Source organism: Vigna radiata, chromosome 7 (genome assembly GCF_000741045.1).
Source record: "Vigna radiata var. radiata cultivar VC1973A chromosome 7, Vradiata_ver6, whole genome shotgun sequence".
In the NCBI taxonomy this organism is placed as follows: domain Eukaryota; kingdom Viridiplantae; phylum Streptophyta; class Magnoliopsida; order Fabales; family Fabaceae; genus Vigna; species Vigna radiata.
The window spans coordinates 54,497,353-54,507,790 of NC_028357.1; the positions used below are offsets into that span (position 1 = coordinate 54,497,353).

Here is a 10,438-nt window from a genome sequence, read left to right on the forward strand (position 1 = left end):
GTATAATACACTTATGTACACAAACCAAACATCTATCTTTTATAAATGTTTCAGGTACATGCTACTTACTCAAATTAGGTCTGAAATATAGGATCAGGTTAGAAGGAGGGTGCAAAAGGTGTTATTGCAGTCGTACATTGGTAAAAAGAATAATGCAAAATGCAGATTTTTTTCAGACTTCCGTTTTTAAAATAGTTTTAAGAAACAAATAACACAACAATCAATCGCACCAATATTTTCTTATAAAATTATCAATATAATCAAAAGTAAAAAGACGGTATAATCATATCCAAGATAAATTAGTTCACTTTTTATTATGGCGTAAAGCACTAACATCCTATGGAAATCGATAATAGAGGTCATCCCAAGTTAAGAGGTGCATGCAAAAAGAGAAGCACCCGTTGTTGCGCCAAAGCTTGCACAGGATAGAGATCGTCGTAACAATTGCTGTCGCCACAAATTCACCATAACCGTCTAAAAGACAAGCTTGGCTGTTTTCTTCGTGTCAGTCACACTCAAACAGCTAAGCTTTTCGAGGCTATCTCATACACATTCTCCGACAGTCCATTACAAGACACGATCTTCTCCAATTGTGCCTGAAAAACACCATATTTTCTCAGCAAAGCTAATACCTAACAGCGACAATTCAATAAAAAGAGAAAATGAGAGCTAATGAAAGTTTATTACCTTCGCAAGCTTTTGTCTGCTTTCGTCATAGCGCTTCCATCTTGAGAAGGCTGACACCATTCTTGAGGCAACCTGCATTCCTCCAAACCAATACAACATAAGGATCATGAAGCAATAATACACACAAACGAACTAATATGTAACTAAAAAAGAAGGCTACTGTGAAATGACCTGAGGATTTAGCTTGTCTAGTAGCAGCACAATTTCTCCCAAAAACTCGTAGCCTGACCCATCCTTCGCGTGAAAGTTCACTGGAGACCCACAGAAACCTCCAATGAGAGAGTACACTTTGTTGGGATTGCGCAGGTCAAATGCTGGGTGGTCTAGAAGTTTCCGCACATTCTCGACATTACCAGGAATATCAGACGATGATTGCAGAGCAAACCATTTGTTCACTACCTGCAAAGGTAATCAACTTGAGAGACATACGCACACATATAACTTGAGAGATTGAATAGCAGATAGGTAAAAGCAGATGTTAATGAAGAAAGCACTATGCCTTTCACAAATAACGGTTGGTATGAAAATCGTTAGCATCTTAAGTTTAATCCAGCCTCACCATCAAATAGGACTTTAAGGTTTATAACACACATAGGAGATAGCCAACGAATGGAGAAAACAAAAACTTAATTCCAAAATTAGTCATAACGATCGAGATATTTACCAAGAAATCATGCTCCCACTTTCCGTAAAAATCAGCTAGAAAATCATCACGGGTTTTACCGGGTGTCTGAGCTATGGCAACCAAAGCGGCGAATTGTTCAGTCATGTTTGTGGCAGTTTTGTACTCTTCAATTGCAAGCTCGGTGAGTTCTTGATCCTCGAGGCATCCAAGATAAGCTACAAAAAAGAAAATGATCTTGCTGCAATCATCCATGTAACTGTAAACTAGTATGTAGCAAGAGATATGTATACCAAGAGCAATATTCTTCAGAGCACGCCTGGCCATGTTTGGGTGATCAAAAACATAATGTTCTGAGCTCCTATTATATAATACCTGCAAAAGGTAAACAACCATAGCTGTTATTGGGGAGATTCGTAGAATGAAGAGAAATATTTTAAAATTCTAGATTGCTTCGGACAGCAAGTCATACTGTTGTGCGGAACTCTGATCTCAGTTCACTGGCAAGCTGTTTCCTGATGAAAGTACGAACAGCATGAACAGCATCTGGATCTGCAACCTCCATCATGTCCATTATTTCTCCTACCCCGGGCAGAGTTATTGCCTTTGCCACAAATTCCTAGATGATAAAAGAGCATAAAGTTCAATTAGTGAAATAATGAGAAACCAATCAACAAAGAATATTTATTACAAAGAAAATATTGTGCTAAGCATACTTTGTCCAGACTTGGGTCAGATAGAATACGTTTGAACCCATCAACAAAGTTGGGATTCAAAACCAATGGTTTGTTATGTTGAAAATCATCCACCAATTTAAGCATCAATTTCCGTGCCAAAACTTGTCCAGCCTCCCAACTGAATCATTTGAATCAGCCATTTAACAAATTCCTATCCAGCTATCAAATAAAAAAGAATAAATTGCAACTTCAGAGGAGACAAACCGGTTGAATTCATCAGAATCATTAGCTAGCAGGAAAAACAGGTCGCTGTCAGAGAGATCAGATTCCAGACGAACAGGAGCACTGTATCCCCTTAACAAAGAAGGAACAGGCTTCTCAAATATATCAGTGAATATAAATTCTTCCTCTTTCTACACCAGATACAAATAAAATTATTAGTCACGAATATCAAAAAGCTTACCCATGCTCCGCATCTTATTCCATTTCGAAAAAAACCTAGGCTACTGGGACATAAGTTATGCAATATTAGGTAGATATGTCATTATTACAATTTCAGTGCCATTTTTCTTCAACCCAGTTATTTAACATGTATGCACGTGCTATGTAATGAAACAAATGACACTTTTACTTTGTAGTATATCTGTTGTCATAATAACTATATGTTCATAATTTAACCACACGAGGTAATGGATCCAGAAAACTTCAGTGGAGAAAACGCAGGATAAAAACATTTGTAAATTTTAAAGAATGGATGAACGATGAGAACGCTACAATTTGGCATGAGGAGGATACGACTGGCCAAATGAATTTGTTCATTAAAAGAGGAAAAAGGTCAGTGCTAGGACTCATTGACTGATTTGACTCACTTTTGGGAAAAAATTGTTAACTTGAAATATATTTTCATAAGCCTTTTTAGGGTGGCAAAAAAAACTGATATATAGATACAGAAAATTTTGAAAAATGTGTTCAGTTCATCAAAAGACTATAAAGTAAAAAGTATTTCTGGTGACGTAAACCAAGCCACAACTTCCATCCCCAACATTCCCGTCCTAAAACAGTTTGCAATGGGTAGGATTCCAGGGAACCTCCCGTGAAAATTGCTTTAATATTTCAGTTCTAGACGGAATAAACCTACATATTCTGAAATTAAAAAGATTCTGAAAGGTGTAAAATTAAGAATAATGCAAATCATTAGAACTTCCTCAACCTTAAAGAAGTTCAAGATTGTAATGACCAATGAAGTCACCTTCAAACAGTACTTATTTCCCTTGAAGAGAGGAAAGAGAAGAAGGGTGGAAATTGCAACTGTATATTATCCACCTGCTACAGAGTACATGTCAAAAACCTGCCTGACAGGTATAGTTTACCTTAAAACCACAGTTTGGCCAGTGTGATTGGAAACCAGCCAGGTAGCCAACCCATGAACTCAGAAAAATACGGATGATTTTGAGAACCAGCCAACCAGTTCTGAGAACAAGTTTGAACGTTTTTGAGATAATTTTTAACTTATTATCATATGTTTTAAACATAAAGAAAAACGCATTTAATTTTCTTTCAATTTTTAATTTAATATATGTTTTGAAGAAGATTACAACTAGGTATAACTTTACTATATCAATTTTATAAAATTAATTTACTTTTACTCATTTATATTAATCTGTCATTTTATTTTGTATTCTACATGTAATCTGGGTTATTATAACTGGGCACTGATGTATTTTATTAAAATTTAAACTTAACTATCATGATATATTTCATTTGGAGTTTTATATATACTTTGAATCTTAAGACTGCATAATGATGTTTTATTTAGTTTTTGTTGTTACAAATTTATAATATTGTACTCATTTAATATTATTTCATGGACTATTTAATTAAATACTGATTCTACCACTGTTAAATCATTAATCCTTGGACCAGTGTCTAAACTAGTTTCGTGCAGGTCTGGTTTTAAAAATGACTTACAGAGTTTAAATAAACACGACACAGAAGTTATAAATAACCTTGGTGACTCTAAGGACTGTAGTGAAGACTGGTTGATCATTGTTTGAAACAGATTGCAGAGTTCCGTTGTGATAAAGATTTGAAAGAGGAATGTCCTTGCCGGTGGAATCAAGCAAACCCACTGCAACAGGAACGAACATGGGTTCCTTAACTGCTTGTCCTGGAGTAGGTGGTATCTCTTGGCTGCAAAAATGTCCTCATCAAACATACTCAAGACAACCACAAATAAAATCCAAGGCTAGTATACCTTTAAATCACTCAATCAAAAAGGATAAACCAAAAGTTGAAGTTTTGTTTGTGTACCTAATCTTCAAAGAAAAAGTATGTCCTTCTGAATTATAAGAAGTGCTTACTTTGACAACAGGGGTCCCAGCTTGAGAATACCTGAACATTTGCTCGTAAGTTAATACAAACTAAGTTAATACAAACTAGTATAAGATAGCAGTGAGAAAAAAATGAAGCCATAAATACACACCATAACGAGAAATTTGCAAAATCAGCACCATTTGCATCCACCATGGCAGAGAAAAAATCTTCACATGTTACAGCATGACCATCATGTCTCTTGAAATAAAGATCCATGCCCTGAAATATGCGGAGTTTATAAGAGTTGAACTTTAAATTAAGACATTGCAGGTAACACGGTTGATATAGGCATTAGATAAACATTCTTACTTTTCGGAACCCTTGACTTCCTAACAAGGTTTTGTACATTCTGACAACTTCAGCCCCCTGTTATATAGGATCATAAGAACAAAATGCCACAGAGAAGGATGTAGAGGGACTAAAAACTGTAGTGATTATGGTCAAACCTTTTCATAGACCTGCAGAAAAAAACGACGCCATTATAAACAACTCAATAGCTTAATAAGAAAAAAAAATAGAGACAAAAAGTGTCAAACAAAGAATCTGAGACATACCGTAACTATATTTTGACATAGACAACAGGGCCACATCAGAAATTAGTCCACATGTGTTGGCAAAATGATAGATAAATCAGTAGAGCACAACAAATTATTACATAATATAGTAAAATTTTCAAATACAATATTGTCTCAATTATTAAAGTTCTGAAAATATGGCATGCCTGTGTAGAAGTTGTCCATCTGTCAACATAGAAAAAAAAATGAACACATACTTAGCACGTATAGTAAGGGGAATGACGGCAAATTATATTTTTGGAGACAAAAGATGAGGGGAAATGATTTCCATATTCTAACCTTGATATAAGAATGTGGTCGCACTGGATGGGCCATGGGACCGGCATCCTGAAAAATTAGTTAAAAATATCAGAATACTACCTGACATCATGGTATTTAACATTAAAAGAATAGTAAATAAGATAAATTATATAGATACAATGAGAGGAACAGTCAGAAAAACGTCACTGTAGAACTCAAATAATCATACACAAAAGGAAAAAGTAACCTGTGGAAACTGGTAATTTCTAAGATTAGAAACATCAGCAATACGCTTTACAGTTCGACTTCCCATATCAGATGAAAATTCCTGCCAATGATCAATACATTGCATTGAAAAAAATATCCAACAGAAGAAAAGCATTGCATTGTCTAAATCGAAACATGGGAGACTGGGGAATGGAGGCTTGCCTGATCGCGAAAAACAGTGAGCCCTTCTTTCAGGCTAAGCTGGAACCAGTCTCGACAAGTCACTCTGATATTATTAAATGAAATGCTTAATTCAAGTGTTACACACCCATGGCAATGAAAAGAAATAAACATATAATAGACAAATGTGCTGCAAAAACCCTGGATTACAATAAATTGAAATAGAACTTAGCAGGAAAAAGTTTTAGGACATTCTATGAATGGGAACAAAAAGAGCATAAAAAATAACATGTTTGAAAGGATAACAAGATCTATGGTGGATAACACCACCTGTTGCCAGTCCAGTTGTGGAAATACTGCAAAATAGACAGCAGATAAGCTCTAGTCATAATTAAGAAATATTCTATAGTCACAATTACAAGATAAGCTCTGCACACAATCAATAAAATTAGTTTTAGAAAAGTAACTCTTCAAAAATTATAATATCTAAGTTTTAGAAATAAGCTCTAGTCACAATTAAGAAATAAGCTCTGGACACCATCAAGAAAATTATATTTGGAAAAGTAACTCTTCAAAAATTATAATATCTAATAGTTACAAACCTCATGTCCAATAACCCCCAATATTGCAGCATAATCTGCATCAGTAGCAGTCTCTGGAGAGGCCAATACAAGCTTTGAATTGAAAATCTGATAAAAAGAAAAAAAAATTATGTAAATGTCAGAAGAGAACACAGATGACCAACAAAGAAAAGCTGACAAGAAGGGGTCTAACATTCAAGCTCTTGTTCTCCATTGCTCCCCTGTCCAACACAAAACAAGTATACCATATTACTTTTCTGCACTCTAACATTTCATGCTATCGCATCTTATCTCATAATATACAAAAGGCACAATGTAGGCAGGGTCACATCATTGAAATCTTAAAAAATGCTAGATAGAAATTACATGTTAAAATCTGGGACAGCAACAACATTGAAGAGATCCAGGTCATATTCAAGTCCAAAAACCTGTTCAGAAAGCATATGAGAAGACGGAAAAATTCTTCGGTATTCCAAACAATGTATATTGTGACCATAAGTAAACCATCTGATTAAATGATTTAAAACTAAACAAGGACATACATCTTCATCCCACTTCATGGCTGCTTTCAGAGAATACATGGCATGTGCAGTCTTAGGGACATCTTCTTTAGGTGTCCATATCCTAAGGACCACATTCCGCCCTGAACGGGTAGTAAATATGTCATCTCTGCTCTCTAATTGTCCGGCAACCAAGGCAAACAGGTAACAAGGTTTCTTGAAGGGGTCCACCCAAACAGTGTAATGCCTCCCGTCCTGCCGTGTAGCATAAATATTGTCCATAAACAGTATACTAACCGTCTAGATAGGCTCCACAGCTATGCATTACAAGATAACATTACCTCTAGGTCACCATGCTCAACCAGGTTTCCATTAGACAATAACACTGGATACAGTGATTTATCAGCCTCAATTCGGACGGTATATTTTGCCATTATGTCAGGTCGATCCTGTTGGAAGGTAGAATCCATTAGTTCCATGTGAAAAACTAAATTTTATGAGTTGAATATACGAACAGTTTATCATATTGATTGCCTTAAGATGACAACCTGATAAAATGTAATTTTACGGAAACCTTCAGCCTCGCATTGAGTACAGAAATTCCCAGATGATTTGTAAAGTCCCTACAGGAAATCAAATTCATAGTGAACACAGCTTCCTCCCCTCAAGCCCCAAATTATGGTGAAAAAAAGAGGAAAAATAGCAATGGAATGAAGAAATAAACTATACAACAAGGAGAATTTTCATTAACCTCTAATGATGTATTTTTCTGTGGACAGATCTCAGTGACAATTTCGAGATCATATTTACCACTAGGAGGTGATAGGATTGTGAGATGACGTGCATCCAAATGATAATCTTCCTCCTACAGATGAATGTAACAGAATTATTAACAAATAAAGTTACACGAGTAACACAACAATCTAAACCCAACCCATCACCACCAGTACAAAGTGTTTCTGAAAGTAAAAACTATGGTTTTGACTAGGAAGCACAAATATAAAGTTTTTCCGAAAGTGAAAAACAACTAAGGTGATTGTGTTCATATGAACAACAAGGAAGCATAAATGTGACCTTCATTACACAAAATTAAAATCAGTTGTAATCATATGAATTTCAGTGTATGAAAAACTTGCAATATGGCATTGAAAGTCAGCAGGTGATTGTGTTCACAAAGTAGCCAAGTTATATCTACACAATCACACACACACACCTTCAAAGCCTTTCCATTCAGCTGAACTGAAACTAAAGATACATCTTGTCCATCTAAAACTAGAGGGGGGGAAGAACCTGGTGCACAAAATAGAGCAATTAGAAGTGAGTTAAATAAATATGAAAACTGGTAAATTACTTGGACAGTATAACTCGGTAGATTCAACAAGATACAAGTTCGTCACAAGGAAGCATAATTATCTACCTTCAATGCGAGGATACACAGATATTTTAGAACTAACTATTGTCTTCTCCTCTCCCAAGGAAAATTCTAGATCCACCTGTAATAGTTACATACAGCACATGAACAAAGGAATCAATAAAATTTTAAAAGTAGCAACAACATGAATGAAAACTCCTGTAAACTTACATTGTCAAAGTAGTAATCAGGCATCTTATAATCCTTTAAGAATATTTCCTTTGGTGTCTCCATATTAGATTCTTCAACTTGCTTTGGTAAATCCTCTGTGGCAACAGCACAAATTAGCCTCTTACTTCCTTGCTTGACCCTCTGAAACAGAATACAGGAACAAACAGGATCAGGTAACCAAATAAGCAGATTGTACATAAACGTTAAGTCTGAAAGAATCCATAGACATACGGTAAAACCAAACATCTTTAAAAATGCAACTAAATAAACTACAAAGAAAGAAGTTCCAACACAAATTAAACTTACTGTTAATGAAGTATATAATGGGGAATACTTCTTTTGGAAATTAACCTGCAAAATCCATGTCAACAGTATTTACATTCACATGATAACATTAAATGAGAGCGTTATATTTTTTAAAAGATCCTTTTCATAGTGTATGGAGCTGCAAAAAGAAGGAAAGAAACCTCCGAAGCAACGCAATGCTTGTAACGGATGCTCCTTTTTGCTGTATTCTGAAAATATCCAACACTGCAATTAAGCTGAAGCTGCAAAGAAGGTGGTAATAATCATCATAGTCCACAGAGGAGTAAGCAACATTGCAACATTCAACATGTTATTCTCAATTTAAAATTTTTAAAAAATAAAACACAGAGAAGAAATCTTTAGACAGGGAGAATGTATCAAGTAAGAAAGTCATTAAGAAGAATAGTAAGAGCAAAATCAGATCAAACAACCTTCATGGATAGTCAAAATTAAAAGTATTTTAAAGAAAAAACAAAATTTAGAAATTTCACATTTGACATAACTTCTTAAAAAACTAGCATGACTTAATTTGTTTAACCCATTTGTAATAAGATATAATTATTTATATTCACTTAGCATTTGATAGGAGCATGTACACTAGAAGCCATAGCTCGACTTCAGAAACTTCTCAACATCAAATCCAACTTTCAAAAAATGCAGGCTGAAAAAGACATCATGTCATTCAGCGATTGGAGTAATGAAAAAAGTGAACAAGTGTAGGAAATAAACAAAGCACACACACAAAAAAAAAAATGTTTGCGTAACAACTGCCATACGACAGGAGAAATAACACAAGTTCCTACGACCAAAAATCCATTTCTCTGAAAGATTTTTGTTATTCCAGAAACAAGAATTGCACGTGGAGGTATGGTGGTGTCGGATACGTAGAATCAGAAGAAAAAACAAAGTTAAAAGGTGTATGTATGAATAATCACAGGAGCAGGGGAGATCAAACCCAGTAGAGTGTTCCTCGAAAGACACAATCTCTTGGATGGCAGAACCAACCGTGCCATTTATCGCGAACCCCTAACTGAGAGTTATGGATTTCCACAAAAACAAAAACAAAAAAGACAACCCTTTTAAACCCTAGATCACCGTGATTTCTCGTTCTTATAAGCGGATGGGGATAAGAAGGGGTGATTTTGAATTATGGACATCAGAATTCAAAAACAAAAATAACAAAACCACGTAAAGTGATTGGATAAACTGATACGAAATATCTTGTGTAAATAAAAATAAAAAAATAAAAAAACAAATATTGCTCAATTGCAGAAACGATGATGTTTGAGCTTCACCTCACCAGTTCTCCGATGAAAGTGCAATGAACGAGGAAGAAACAAGATCGATGGAACAAGAATAAATAGAGAACGGAAGATATTCAGGTAATTATTTATTATTTTTATTCGAATTTAATTAATTAATTGAAAACTAAATCGTATCAAATGTAATTAGAATATATACTCGATGGATAATCACTGAGAAGAAGTAAAGTATTGATTTATTTATTTTATAATGTTAGTTGGTGTTGCTTCGCTTTCATTGGTTGTAAAATGATTTTTAACAGTATTTGTTCTTCTCTTAAATTAAATAGTAATGTTCATTAATAGTATGCTGTTGTATTGTTATTTTTTTCAAATTTCTATTGATATTGTATATTGTATTAATTTAATGAGCTTGTGAAACGGTTGATATGCTGTTGTTATTCTGATTATAATAATAATAATATACAGTTGTTACTGTGAGTTTTTTTCGAAACTTTTTGTAAATTTAAATTTAATCATTGTGAATAACGTAACTTGCTTCCGTTTTGTTCGCAATGTTAAACTGAATTTCATTCATATAAAACAGAATTTTAATTTCCCAATAAGCTTTTCAAAAATTTAAAACATTATTTTCATAAAATAATTT

At 34.4% G+C, this 10,438-nt stretch overlaps 1 protein-coding gene across 8 annotated transcripts; it reads right to left on the minus strand.

Annotated features, from left to right (window-relative positions):
- Window positions 1-209: 209 nt before the first annotated feature.
- LOC106768302 (puromycin-sensitive aminopeptidase) lies at window positions 210-9,919 on the minus strand. 8 transcript variants are annotated; one of them, XM_014653370.2, is made up of 32 exons: window positions 9,826-9,919; window positions 8,692-8,772; window positions 8,531-8,575; window positions 8,225-8,365; window positions 8,060-8,135; window positions 7,856-7,932; window positions 7,394-7,507; window positions 7,191-7,265; window positions 6,984-7,091; window positions 6,685-6,897; window positions 6,509-6,570; window positions 6,336-6,363; window positions 6,164-6,250; window positions 5,892-5,917; window positions 5,604-5,667; window positions 5,422-5,502; window positions 5,214-5,261; window positions 5,081-5,099; window positions 4,914-4,918; window positions 4,806-4,817; window positions 4,669-4,725; window positions 4,469-4,578; window positions 4,297-4,377; window positions 3,993-4,176; window positions 2,251-2,399; window positions 2,026-2,164; window positions 1,782-1,928; window positions 1,603-1,684; window positions 1,352-1,527; window positions 859-1,086; window positions 688-759; window positions 210-596 (listed from the first exon to the last, which is right to left on the minus strand). In XM_014653370.2, exons 4-32 carry the CDS (start codon window positions 8,285-8,287, stop codon window positions 516-518), a joined length of 2,664 nt encoding a protein of 887 aa, XP_014508856.1. In that variant the 5' UTR covers window positions 8,288-8,365; window positions 8,531-8,575; window positions 8,692-8,772; window positions 9,826-9,919; the 3' UTR covers window positions 210-515. The 8 variants fall into 8 exon arrangements, with proteins under 8 accessions (XP_014508856.1, XP_014508857.1, XP_022640076.1 ...); XM_014653371.2 differs by having other exon boundaries at window positions 9,831-9,868; XM_022784355.1 differs by having other exon boundaries at window positions 8,692-8,766; window positions 9,826-9,846.
- Window positions 9,920-10,438: the final 519 nt, after the last annotated feature.

Coding starts and splice junctions, on each gene's coding strand:
- LOC106768302 (XM_014653365.2), bottom strand. CDS start 9,543: ATGGCACGGTTGGTTCTGCCATCCAAGAGATTGTGTCTTTCGAGGAAC. Junction 5,262..5,421: donor GAAATTACCAGTTTCCACAG/GTTACTTTTTCC, acceptor CTAATTTTTCAG/GATGCCGGTCCCATGGCCCA. Junction 760..858: donor TAGACAAGCTAAATCCTCAG/GTCATTTCACAG, acceptor GGAGGAATGCAG/GTTGCCTCAAGAATGGTGTC.